The sequence below is a fragment of the Dipodomys ordii genome, unplaced genomic scaffold (genome assembly GCF_000151885.1).
Source record: "Dipodomys ordii isolate 6190 unplaced genomic scaffold, Dord_2.0 Scaffold72, whole genome shotgun sequence".
NCBI lineage: Eukaryota > Metazoa > Chordata > Mammalia > Rodentia > Heteromyidae > Dipodomys > Dipodomys ordii.
Window position 1 is genome coordinate 7,435,144 of NW_012267288.1, and position 14,628 is coordinate 7,449,771.

The window sequence follows — 14,628 nt, forward strand, 5'->3', positions numbered from 1 at the left end:
TGCAAGAAGTCAGTCATTGTTACCCCTAAGATGTGGTCTTAAAGGTTAAGCTCCCATCCATGAAAAAAATACTAGGACATATCTCCAGAGTGTGCACCTCCTCCCAGCTCTGCAATTGTCTGGAGGAGTTGTGGGTCATAAACAGTTTTGCTTGGAAAATGTCTTTGAAGAATAACTCCCTCCCCCCAAAAGACTGTAGATTTCCTAGATCAAATGATCTAAACTGCTGAAGTCAGAGATAAAGATATAATATCATTTAAAAAATCATCATTCCTTCATAAATGAAATGAAGGAGTTAACTCATTTTGATCTAATACACTTGAAGAAGGCAAGATTCACTTTAATTAAGACTACACACAATGCAGATGCTTGGAGCTCTGTCTGTTCCAGACCCAAGTAAGGACAGGACTGAAAGTGAAATGAAATGTACCTAAGGAAGCCTCAGCAGCAGGCTGGAGCCGTGTTCAGTGCAAGTAATTTAATTAGTGTTGATCATGACTCCAGATGATGGCGATTTGATAAGGAATAATTTAGTACTTAACAGCCTTTTACATGCACCAACTCCATGTGGGAAGGTAAAGCAAATTGCACAAAATGAATGTGCTGCTTTCTCTTGTGCTCGTGCCAATGAGCTGGAAAACCGCCTGTTAGCAGACGTTTAGACTCTCAGCCCCATGATAAAATACCCAACACATTTCCAATGCAGCCCTCTGCAGTGGGAGTCCATGCTACCTTCATGGAAGGATGAATAAGTGAAGTTGTTTTTGTGAGGTAGGATCTTCAGGAAGCCAGCACATTCCGGTAAGAAAGATAAAATAGCCCGAGCTTCCTTATATAACATTGAAGGCTTTCAGTGTGGCTTTCTTCTGTTCTTTCTTCATATCCAACAATTTAAAATGTCCCCACACACTGTGAAGATACAGGAGCTCTTGGCTGCTAGAGTTGGACAACCTCTAAGCATCCTTGAGTATTAGCATCAGAAGAAAAGAAAGAGATACTAAGATTTTTTTTTAAAAGAAATTATTGGTCAGGTGTATAATCTATTCGAATGCAACTTATACTGGGTCTAGGTGTGGCCATCAAGCATCTTAGTTGAAAAACAAATTGTACCCAATTTTTCTGGGTGCTGTTGGCTCACACCTGTCATCCTAGTTATTATTGGCTCACACCTGTCATCCTAGATCTGAGAAATATGGTTCCAAGCCAGTCTAGACAGGCAAATCCATGAGACTTTTATCTCCAGTCAACTAGCAAAAAGTCAGAGGTGTAGGTGTGGCTGAAGTGGCAGAGCACCAGCCTTGAGTATAAAAAGCTAAGGGAAAGTATCCAGGCCCTGAATTCAAGCCCTAGTATGAGCACACACAACAAAATTACCCAATTTTAAGAATCACCTAGAACCTTTAATCCGGTCTATATGGATTGCATACATGCATACTTCAAATTCATCCCCTCTATAGTAATAGATTTTTTTTTTTTTTTGTCGGTCGCGGGGTTTGAACTCTGGGCCTGGGCGCTGTCCCTCAGCTCTTCAGCTCAAGGCAAGCGCTCTACCACTTGAGCTACAGCGCCACTTCCGGTTTTCTGGTGGTTTATTGGAGATAGGAGTCTCACGATCTCTCCTGCCCGGGCTGGCTTTGAACCGCGATCCTCAGATCTCAGCCTCCTGAGTAGCTAGGATTACAGGCGTGAGCCACCAGCGCCCGGCTCTATTGTAATAGATTTTATAATATACAAAACCCTGATACATCTACATTAATCAATCAGAGCTTCTGTTAGTGGTAGATTAGTACGCTAGTACTTCCATGGCCTCATAATTCTAAAGGCCAGAAATACTAGATGAAGGTGTCAACGGGGTTCTGAAGGCCAGGGGAGAGACTTTGGTCCACACTTCTTCCCCAGCTTCTGCAGTTGCTGGAATGTTCCATATGCCGTAGCTTACAGAAGCTTCAACTTTATTTCTCCTTTCTTCATGTACTGTTATCCTTGTGTTCTTGTTTCTATGTCTGGATTTCTCCTTTACAGGATGCTAGTCATATGAGAATCCACTCAGCAACTGACATCGTGTGTGTGTGTGTGTGTGTGTGTGTGCACGCATGCATGTGCATTTCAATACTGGGCCTTATATTTAGGGCCTCTTGTTTTTATTTGGCTTTTTAGTTCAAGCCTGACACTCTACCATTTGAGCCATACCATCATTTTCTGGCTTTTTGTTGGTTAATCAAAGATAAGAGTCTCTTTGATTTTTGACCCAGGTTGACATTTCAGCTTCCTGAGTGGAGAGGATTACAGGCATGAGTCACCAGTACCTGCATTCAATGACTTCATGTTAGTCTTCCAAACAAAGTCACATACAACTACTCTCAGTTAGGGTTTTTGTGTTATTGAAGTAATCTATTATATTTCTTCTGTGCTTAGCTTCTGTGCCATCATTTATGGTTTTGATTTCATTAGTAGGTTACTTATCCTTTGTTGTTTTAGTACCTTTATATGAATTTGCTATAGTCTTAAAAATATCTTCAATAAAAAGAGCTGGGGGCATGGCCCAAGTGGTAAAGTACCTGCCTAGCAAGCACGAAATCATTTGTTCAAACTCCAGTACTGTCAAAGAAAGAAAGAAAGAACATAAAATATAGTATAAGGAAACATAGCAGTATTGTTTTTACCTGCCAATATTTTTTTTTTTTTTTTGCAGTTGTGGGGCTTGAACCCTGGGCCTGGGTACTGTCCCTAAGCTCTTCAGCTCAAGGCTAGCACTCTACCACTTGAGCCACAGTGTCACTTCCAGTTTTCTGGTGGCTTATTGGAAATAAGAGTCTCACAGATTTTTTCCTGTCCAGGCTAGCTTTGAACTTCGATCCTCAGATCTCAGCCTCCTGAGTAGCTAGGATTACAGGTGTGAGCTACAGGTGCCCGGCCCAATATGCTATTCATACTACATATTTATTAGGTCCTTAGGTCTTATCAAGTTTTATTAATCTAAATAGGTCTGAGTTTTCAAGTATAATCATTCTTTTTCCAGTCCTGGAGCTAGAACTCAAGGTCAGGGTACAGTTCCTGAGCTTCTTTGGCTCAAGGCTTGTGCTCTACCACTTGCAACACAGCACCACTTCAAGCATTTTTTCTGAGTAGTTTATTAGAGATAAGAGTCCCAAAAGACCTTCCTGCCCAGACTGGCTTCAAATTGCAATGCTCAGATCTCAGCCTCCTGAGTAGCTAGAATTACAGGTGTGAGCACCATCACCTGGCTCTATAATTATGTTTTTTTACTTCTTTGAGTGCTCCCAGGAGGGCTTCTTATATGTTGCTACTCTTTTTTCCTTGGAAAAATGTAAAACCTAATACCTAATCCAAAGTGCAAAGACTATTGTATATGTTCAAAGAGTCGTTGAAAACTGTTTTTCAAGAACATAAGTATTATGATTTTTATATTTGTAATTCGTTAATGTATAACATATGCTTTATCTTATACTATTTACTCTTTAAAGAATTATTGTTCTAGCTGGGCGCCGGTGGCTCACGCCTGTAATCCTAGCTACTCAGGAGGCTGAGATCTGAGGATCATGGTTCAAAGCCAGCCTGCGCAGGAAAGCTCTTGAAACTGTTACCTCCAATAAACCACCAGAAAACCGGAAGTGGTGCTGTAGCAAGTGGTAGAGCGCTCGCCTTGAACTGAAGAGCTGAGGGACATTGCTCAGGCCCAGAGTTCAAGCCCCACGACCGACAAAAAGAAAAGAATTATTGTACCCACATATATAAAAAGAAATCATGAACAAAGGAGAGGATTTTCTTATAGAATAACTTGTATCACAAATCTTCATATAACGAAAACTTTTCATCATAAAAATATAAGTAAGAATACTGGATTCATATGTGTACACAAATGTAAAGTGTGAGTCATATTTAAATTATTAAAAACATACTAGGAAACAAATTTGTCAAGGAAACAAAATTTTGTCTAAGGAAAAAATATAAAGAGAATATAATGAACCCTGATATCAATCAGCTTTTGACATTTGCCAATATTTTTCTAATTTGATTCATCTGTTCCTCACACATAATTTTTCTAGAACACTTTAGAGAAAATTTCAAATATTTTATTATTTTACAGATTAATTCTCTTCGAATCTCAAATGCAAACTTATTTTTTTGTATAATTACTATGCTGTTATCTAACAAAGTGAGCCAGAATTCACCAAATTATCCAATACCTATTCTGTATTAAATTGTATGTATACAAGGTTTCTTTCTGTAGTTTGTTGCTTCAAATTATAATACAAATAGATTCTCATCATAATTGATTCTCAAGATTTATTTAAATCTGAAGTTAAGAAATTGTAACTTTTGGCGGGGTGCCTGTGGCTCACCCTTGTAATCCTAGCTTCTCAGGAGGCTGAGATCTGAGGACCGCGGTTCAAAGCCAGCCGGGGCAGGAAAGCCTGTGTGACACTCTTATCTCCAATTAACCACCAGAAAACAGGAAGTGGTGCTGTGGCTCAAGCTCACCTTGAGCTGAAGAGCTGAGGGACAGTGCCTGCGTCCAGAGTTCAAGCCACAAAACCGACAAAAAAAAAAAGAAATTGTAACTATTTTGTTTTCAAATTTTGTTGCTGGAGATTGAGCGCAAGGCCTCACACATGTTAAATACATACTTTACCAATCAACTTAAACTCTAGTCCTTGCACTGTAACTCTCTGACCTAGAATAACTGTTGTATAGAAAGTTATCGAAATTCTTTTCTTTTCCTATTTTTTCTTGTTTTTTTTTCTTTTCTACCTTTAATAGTCATATTTAGCATTGGTGTGTTTCTCTGTACCTACTGTATTAAGAAAATATTTTGAAACACAATATTCAGTGTAATTTTCCTTAAACAATTAAAGTTACTTGCTTGTCGAATTTGTTTTCTAGGATGTTTCTTATGACTAAAATATGATTGGACACATCAAAATTGTATACTTATACAGAGTGTTTAGTGTCATTAAATTTGATGGTTCTTGATATCTAATTCTTAAGTTAAAATTATATATGACATAGAAGATAGTATGTATATATAATGTAGTAGTACAATGAAAGTTAAATGATATTATAAACCATGTTTTTCTTGTGATATCTTCCTTTATAAAATGTACACATGACATTTTGTGTTTTAAAGGAACTGGAATATATTTCCAGAATATATGTTCTTTCAGTGTGGATTCACAGATTAACCATACTTGTGGATATTAAGATATTTAAAAATAAGTGAAATTGGGATTGAACCCAGGGATTGAACTCTTTCTTGTTAGACAAGATCCCTATCCTTTGAGTTATGACCCAGCTATTTTGTTTTTATTCTGTTTTTGAAACTGGTTTTATTTGGCTTTCTCCAGCTTCATAAGGAGATCTTCTTATTTCCACCTCCTGAGTAGCTAAGATTTCAGGCATGCACCAGTATAAAAATGCATTCTTATGTTTATTCTCCTAAAAATCAATTCTTTATTTAATGATTTTTCTATTCAGTTTCATATTACAGAATAAAGCAATAAGATGATATTTATTTGTTTTAAGGCTATACAAATAAATATTTATCTGAAAATATACTTGCTTCATAGAATACTTTTTTCTATCTTTTTAAAGTTTTTATTCTTATTACTATATTATTTTCAGTGTAAGTGAATCACATTAACTTACAGACATACATAAAACATAGTAACCATATATTAAGTAATATAAAGTAGCATAATATATCATGATATTGAATAATTATTTTGTTATTTGTGACATATATACAATTCTGGTATGTAGTTATTTTAATTCTGTAGGCAGGTATTTTAACCTCTGCTTTGTAAATAACCATTGTTCTTAGAGGGTGAAATGTTGTCTAAAGTATCATTTCTTTCCTTTGGTCCCACCCATGGATTTTCTTTGTCATATTTTAGCTGTCATTCCATCAAACCATTACTATTGATGCACTTGAGATATTTTCATGTCAATGGTGCTTAAAATTATATTTGAGGCTTCAGTTGATTCAGTTGTATTATTTTCAGTTTTAGTCATTAGAAATCTTTCTGAAATGTTTTCAAAGCTTCCCTTCTGAAAACTGAGCTTCTAGAATTGTTAATATCAGATAAGCAAATTACTAGTGATTTGATTTACTTTAAGTAAAGAGAGGACATTCAAGCATGTCTATTGTTACACAAAAGCAGAAAGAAGTATATAGAGATTCTTCAATCCATATATGTATATATATTTATTATGAAATGGTAATACTATTTTAAAGAAGAGAAGTCAAATATTAGTATACTTAATTTTTAAATGTATTTAATTTTTATGAGTTTTTAAAATTATTTTATTTTAGTGGCTTTTCATGGCCTACCACTGAAAATCAAGAAAGAACCACACAGTCCATGTTCAGAACTCGGCTCTGCCTGCAGTCAAGAGCAGCCCTTTAAATTCAGCTATGGAGAAAAGTGCCTGTACAATGTCAGGTAAAGCAATTCAGTGCATGCATATAGGGTGGTGGTTCTTATAGAAACAATTCTGAAAAAATATAAAATCTCAAGTCAATTTTATGAGTTATATCTTCATCTACGTCACAAGCTAATTAGATAATACATTTAGCAGGACTTTTCAAGAACCATTTGCCCTACAATCACACACTTTTATAGTCATTTTAAAGGAATAGTTTTCATTTCAATCATTAGTTGCTTTTCTACTGTAGTGATGCATCTTGGGGTGGAAGAGAGGGTCATTTTTGGCACAGAGGCTTGTGAAGGTTCCCATTAGCATGAATGCATTATGCACTTTAGATCAAGAGTTTATAGAAAAAAAAAAGAAGAAACATTTGGCAAGTCTAAGCAGTACATTAGTTATCTGACAGGCACTGCAGATGATCTATCTGGTACATTCATGGACACTTGTAATAAAACTGCAAGTTTATAAGGCTGGAAGAGGCTATTATCTATTAAAAAGCCAGTTGTTCTAATGATAATACAGGGTGGTGCCATAAAAGTGCATTGTTCATTTGGCAGAAAATTTGATAACATATATGTTCATTAAAAACTGTTCATCGTGAATTGCATGCATTGTGAATTGCCTGCTTTTACTTTTCATATTAGCCTCTAATTGTATAAAGTACAAGTTGGCTCTGACTTCTGAATATGACCACAATTACAGTAGAAACTTAGTTGCTGAGAGGAGTTGGTTTGGAAACTTATAAAAATGGTTGCAAATATTTATATGGTTTTATAAATTATGTTAGCTCAGGCTCATCACCTATTATGATTTAAAAGGTTCCTTTTCTCTTCACATTTGCTATATATCCTCTTTTCTATCTAAAGCATCTAAGAGTCAAGAAACTTCTTTTGATACCCTCTCATAGTTCCTGGCCAATACTAGTTCTGTTGTTGTTTTGGTTACAGGGATTGGTGCTGGGAGCTGTCCCTTAGCTTTCCACTCCAGGTTGGCACTTTACCACTTACTTGAGCCATAGTTTCTTTTCTGACAGAGAGTCTCACTGACTTTTCTGTCTTGGCTGGCTTTGAACCAACTGCAATCATTAACTCTCAGATTTCTGAGTAGCTAGGATTACAGGTGTGAACCACTTGCGCCTAACTTACTATTATGGTATTTTATTTCTATTTGTTCTCAAAAACTTGTCTTTTATATCTGTTTTTTTAAGAGCTTCACTAGAGCCTGAAATTATGAGCCGGCTCAGTTGAAACTGCAAAGCTTTTATTAAAAAAAAAGATCTCTTGCAGCAGCTAAGTATGAAAGCATACTGAGTTCTCATAAGACCATATTGATCAGTGTTTCATTGTTTAGTTTTATTTCTTGCATTTTCTCCATAAGATGCTGAGTATCCACAACATAGTTATTTAACATATTGAGGAATTTGCTATCAACGAAGCAGTGAGATCCAGAATTATCACTGCAGCTCAGCATTGATCAGAACTGTGACTGAAATCACTTGTGTTCTATATAACATATCTCACTTCCATAAATTAACAGTGGAGGAATTGCTTGGATATTTGAAAACATTTTTTAGGACCAATAATTCTCTGTGATATATGACATATATAATGAATTCTCTTACTTCCATCTCTCTACAGATAATATAATTTAATACACCAGTTCATAGGGAAACAGTAATATTTTAGGTTAGAGAATGAGCCGTTTGTTTCTTCTTTCATGAAAATGAGTCAGATGAGCCACATTTCAGAAGAAGCAGGTTTTCATTTAGAAATTCTAATAATGAACATAGGTAGAATCAATCAACTGGTTCTTTATTTGAATATCACTGACTTTACTTTAAAATCAAGTGGACATACATACATAGCATATACTCCATTTCGGTAAAGTACTTTTGCAATTGGATATAATTCAATTGTATTGATGGAATGGTAATAAATTATTAAATATGTCAATTAAAACATTTCCTTTTAAAGAAAAAGTATTTGATTTTTTTTAATTTTAAAAGGAAACAGTGATTCAAGCTGGAATTATCTTTTTGTTCAGTAAAATCAGCCTTTAACAAAACATTTTATAGATTATAGTAATTAGTGAAATCATATTTCCCAAAGCCACACATAGGAAAGCAATTTAAATTTATAACATAAGATCAAGCTTACTCATTTTATTCTGCTGTAATTGTGAGTGGAAGTTAGGCTATGGTAATAGAATTTTATTCTTAATAACATTATTTTATACTCATTCTCATGCTCTAAGAAAATTTAACTATATCAGACACTTTAATTCTCCTCATTAATCCTTATTATCCTATGTGAGGAAGTTAATCCAACCATCATTCATTTAATTAAAAAAAATTGAAAAAGGCAAATATATTTTCTTAAAATTCTACCACAAAGATAAAGGCAAAACAAATATAGTCTTCATCTTATTAAGCTACTGTTTGTTCTTGTTTTAAAATGTAATATCAATGAAAGTTTATAAAATAATAGCTATCTAACGATGTAGGAGAGATCCATCACATTCACTCAAATGGATAGATAGAATCGTAGCTACTCAAGAGGCTGAGACCTGAGGATTTCAGTTCAATACTGTCTTGCGCAGGAAAGTCCCTCAGACTTTTATCTCCAATTAATCAACCAAAAAAGTTCGAAGTGGAAGTGTGACTCAAGTGGTAGAGTGCCAACCTTGAATGAAGAAGCTAAAGAATAGTGTTCAGTCTGAGGTCAAGCCTAGTACCTGCACATACACACACAAAAGGGAGTAGATGGAAAAAAATAGCATTATTTCCATTGAAGGATTTTCCTTTTACAAATTGTTATATATGTACAACCCCCCCCCATTTTATGTATTACACCATTATAAGACTTCACATAAGTATTCCATTTTCTGTTTGAAGGGATGGTGATTTTGATAAGATTTTAGCTCCCTTATGACTTAAGTCTAAGATGGACTTTTTTCCCAGGACTGGAAACTTAAGAAAAAAAAAAGTTTGCTTAAAGCAACAACTGTTCTCTTTTCCTCATGTTCCCTGGATAGTGCCTATGATCAGAAGCCACAAGTGGGAATGAGGCCCTCCAACCCCCCAACACCATCCAGTACGCCAGTGTCCCCACTACATCATGCATCTCCAAACTCAACACACACTCCGAAACCTGACCGGGCCTTTCCAGCTCACCTCCCTCCATCGCAGTCCTTACCAGACAGCAGCTACCCTATGGACCACAGGTAAACTGCACATACCATTGTTTTCTTTTTAGAGCTGTGCTTTCTTCTCTTGGAGGGGATTCTTATTACTAATTCTGAAGACCTATATTAGTTTAAAGATGAGCACATTAATTTTGCACATAGATACATACTATTTGAAAGAGCTTGCTCACTGTATATTTATAAGTAATTTGTCGAGAAGGTCGTTTATAACATGCCTTTTATAAACATTTAAATTGGTTGCTAAAATGGAAAACAATCTATATTCTGACATTTGAACATTTTCCTTTTGCTCTGCTTGAATTACATTGCTTTACTTAAACTTTAAATCAGATCATCCCATTTCTATGAGCATATGTCTGTACTTCTGTAAAGTTAAGAGGCTAATTTTAGCAGATGGCTTATGGAATTAGTTTCTTTACCTTAGATTGAATGATTTAGCCATACATAGTTGTATGTAATACAATTTATTTGATTAAAAGTGTTTATCATCCTTTTCAAAGGATGAAAATTTAATGTCAATAGATCCATGACCATGGACACTGAGAACATTGAATTAAGGAGACAAAGTAAATTAGTGTTAGGGGAAAGGCAAGCTCTCAAACATTCAACTAGTCAGAAGCATGTGGTGGAAAATTCTTGACTTTTCAAGACAAAGACATACGTAAATCAGATACTGGAAAATTGCCTGAATACATGACTTAAAATACACTTGACTATATACAGCTGATTATATATAGCAGATCTCCATCTTCCTTCTTTTTACTTTGTACTTGTATATAACCACTGGTGTGATAACGATTTCATGTTTAACATGTATTGGGTCTCCTGGCTGTGAGCTATCTTTGTGACAACCGTGAATGCTAGCTGGAAAAAGGTTATTTAATATTGTCGGCCTACAGATGAAGTAGGCATAACCCTATGAGCATAACAAGTAGTAGAATGTAGCAAAATCAGGAATAAGCAAGCTTTGGGTTTCTATTGCCTTTTTAATATATTTTATCAGTGAAATTATACATCATGATTTTTTTTTTAAAAAAATAAGTAGTTGTGCAGAGAGGTTTCAAATCAACATGTCAGTTTATGTGTACATTGGATCTTGGTCAATGTCACCCCTTCCTACTTGTTCTCTTTCTCTCCCAACCCCACTCATCTCAAGTGACATGGTTGCAATTCCTAATATTGTGTTTCACAATTGGCCACCAGAATTCCTGAATACTATATCCATAAGCTATCCAGAATAATAAATCCATAAGTTATCTCCATTAGCTATCTGACTGTGACACCATTGTGAAACTAACTCAGCCAAATGAACCTTCAAGATAAGCTTAAAAAATCAGAACAGGTAGCACAGGCAACTTTCTAAATATAAAATCAACACTCAGACCTGATCTTTAGGACTTATTTGATGGGCACAATTTCACATTCCCAAACTCTTTTGGGTAAGAAGAAATAGATGAAGGCATTTTTCCCCCAGTGTGAGACTTCTACATTTGTTTTCATCCTCTAGGCCTCTTGTGCTTTAGTTTTGAAATGGCTCCTATTATCTTTCCCTTCTCACCCGTAGTCCTGAGGCTTTGTCAGAGTGAAATGGTATGTGCATCTGTGTAAACAGCTTTGTAAACAGATGAAAGAATGTATTGCTGGGTGGGCCACTAAACAGATGTGCATTGTGTGGGGGCTAAAAGGAAAAAAGAAAAGGAGCACAAAAATAGAATCAAGTGTTATTTTGTCCACTTTTGGTGACTTCCCAGAGTTCTTCATAACCCAACCTCTCAAACTTCAAGTGGCTGCCAAAATCGTAGGTTCTATCTGTGCAGACTAGTTATTTCTTTAGGAAGGTGACTGCCGAATAAGCAACAGTGTCTGTTTTTAGATGACCTAACTGGAATTTCGTTAGCCAAATCCATTTTAGTTTCTCAACTTGAAGTCAAATATTTGAGACCAAGAACAGCCGGCCCGGAACTACAAGAGGGAAGCTCAGGGTCTTTTCCCACTGCTCCCCAACTGCGTTTTGAGGACAGTACCAGCTGGCCAATCCCAGGAAAATCTCCCAAGCCTTATGTTTCTGCTGAGGATTTCTTAGAGGGCTGTAGCCAAACAAATGACAGTCACTCAGTTACAAATGGCAAATTTGCTCTGGGGAATAGATGCTTTTCCCAGATAGCCCCATCTAGCCCAGCACCCTGCCTCCCTCTGGGAACACTCAGTGGCCAATTGGCCTGTGCTCGGCTTCCTTTCCTCAGCCTCAGGCCAGCCCTTTGGCACTCTGTCCTGAACCTACTGAGCAAGATCCCGGTCTCTCTCTCTGTCTCTGTCTCTGTCTCTCTCTGTCTCTCTCTCCCCCCCTCCTCTCCTCCTCCCTTCTCCTTCTCTGTCTCCTCCCTCTCTCTGTGTTCCCTACCCCTCCACTTTGCACGAGTTCACCAGCATGCTTTTCTTACTCATCAGCTTTCTTCCAGAAGCTTCTTCAGTCACTTTCATTTTACTACTGGTCAGTGGCTGATAAGAATGCCACCCTGTGGTCTCTTGTAAAGCATGTGTTTGATGTGTGTATGTCCCCAGCAAGAACCCAACCGGTATCAGGTTGACTTTGTAAAAGCAAATGGTTTGATTCCCTGCAAAGCTTTCTGTACAAGCATTATTAACTGCCTTTTAAGGCTTCACAAGTGAGTTAGTTTCTTATTTTATCTTCAAGTTACAATTTTCTGATTCACTCCTTGACAGTTCTTAATGATAATTTCTGTTTCTTTTTTTGGCTAATGAAATAAGCAAGAGAAGGGAAATGAATGCAGTGCCAGTCAGCCTGTTTTTTTTTTTTTTTTCTTCAATATCCGAGCTTCCAAGTTTATTTTCTGCAGGTGTAGGTGGAATTTCAGGGCTTTCCATAGCAGCCAGGGAGCCTAGAGTTGAATCACAGGATGGTGATTTCTTCTTAGAAATGCTAACGCAATTGCCTTGCCATTGTTTAGCTTCTATCTTGTTTTGATTTGACATCACCAAAATTAAATGGTATCTTTCCTAAAGTCTCAGGATGCTTTTAGTAGGGGATGGTTAATAGGCTAATTTTTGCTTATAGATGTTTTATAGGTTATTTTTAAGTACTCTTGGGGCATTTTTAGAGCACTTTTGAATCTTTAATTAATCCATATCTTTGTGGTGGGTCAATAATATTATGGATGAGAAACACGGAACAAAAGAATTATATGAGCAGTCAATCATTACACAGGATGAACAAGGATGAACGAGCACAGGACTCACCTCTAGCTTTCTGCTGAGGCTCCGGAACTTACTTCTGATCTCTCAGCCACCTTGCCTCAAATTTATGCAATTTCTTTTATCTTCCTTTGGTGGTCTGCTGTATATTTATACTGTTTTAAAAAGAATCAACAAAAAGCTTAAATTTAAATCCCCATAAAATCAAATTCTATTTCTTACTTGAACCTGATATTAATTGGAGCATTCTTGAAGAATTAAAAGTTCTGCTGATTTGACAAAAGATTTGCTGCTTTCTTATTTCAGTCATTACTGATGGTTGTGGAAAGAAAACCAATATAAGAAGGCTCCTGTTTGCTGATTAATATGGTAACAGAATTAAAAGAGAGGATGAAGTTGGAGATCAGATTCTTTTCCATTTATAGTTATTTCAGAATCTTTTCATGTAGAAGTTACATGAATAAACTAATTGGCTTAGAATCATGCTTCTTAGCTATTAAAGTTTATATATACTCAGAGTACTTTATTACACTCTTATCTCTGCTCACAACATATCTTTAATTATGAATTGTACCGAAATGATTATAAGGAATAGATCCGAAAAGAAACATAAGTCAGTGTATGATTAAAAATCATTATGTAAGGGTGGGGGGGGGAGGATGGGAAGGGATGGGAAGGGGAAACAAAGGAGGAGGCTACAATGATTGATAAGAAATGTACTCATTATCTTGCCCATGTAATTGTAACTCCTCTGTACAGTATTTTCACAAAAAAAAAAAAGAAAGAAAAAAAATCATTATGTAGCTGGCAGCTGGTGGCTCATGCCTGTAATCTTAGCTACTCATGAGGCTGAGATCTGAGGATTACAGCTCAAAGCCAGCCTGGGCAGAAAAGTCTGTAAGACTCTTACCTCCAATTAACCACCAGAAAACTGGAAGTGGCTCTATGGCTCAAAGTGGTAGCCTTGAGAAAAAGAGCTCAGGGACAGTGCCCAGGCCCTGAGTGCAAGCCCCACAACCACCACCACCAACGAAAAGAATTATAATGCTACTAACCTAAGAAAGAGAAATGCTGTGATCTTTCAATATTGATAGTTTGGATCATTGAGTACTATTTTGTTTACTAGCACTTAAAAGTTATTGGTATAATTTAAAAGAATAGTCTGAGTTTACTATCTGTCTGAAACATATTCTCTTATCCCCTAGATTTCGCCGCCAGCTTTCTGAACCTTGTAACTCCTTTCCTCCTTTGCCGACAATGCCAAGGGAAGGACGTCCTATGTACCAACGCCAGATGTCTGAGCCAAACATTCCTTTCCCACCACAAGGCTTTAAGCAGGAGTACCATGACCCAGTATATGAACATAACACCATGGTTGGCGGTGCATCCAGCCAAAGCTTCCCCCCTCCTCTGATGATTAAACAGGAACCCAGAGATTTCGCATATGATTCAGGTAGGCTTATACTTCCATGCAATTCTATGCAAAGCATATTTCACCTCCTTTGTCAATTTGGATAGTATTGTCAGACTTGTTGACTCATGACCATTTATAATGAGAGATCCTTCTGAATTTATCCTGTATTTGAAACTTTCTACAAGTGGAAGGTTGAACTATCAAATCATTTTGGTATATGCTGATAATCAAAATAGCGTCTAGAAATGAGACTATTTCAATGAGAAGTGCAATTTATAAAATTATGTGTTTTCAGCTCAAAAGGTTGCATGGTAATTTTCTTACCTCCCTCCCTCCTCCCTCCCTCC

General features: G+C 36.5%; 1 protein-coding gene across 1 annotated transcript in view; it reads left to right on the forward strand.

The window, feature by feature from the left end:
• Positions 1–14,628, forward strand: part of Etv1 (ets variant 1) — a 93,842-nt gene that overhangs the window by 47,129 nt on the left and 32,085 nt on the right. The window contains exons 6-8 of the mRNA XM_013023999.1: positions 6,335–6,464; positions 9,484–9,672; positions 14,073–14,320. Coding sequence (XP_012879453.1) covers positions 6,335–6,464; positions 9,484–9,672; positions 14,073–14,320 — 567 coding nt within the window. The remainder of the gene's footprint in view (positions 1–6,334; positions 6,465–9,483; positions 9,673–14,072; positions 14,321–14,628) is intronic.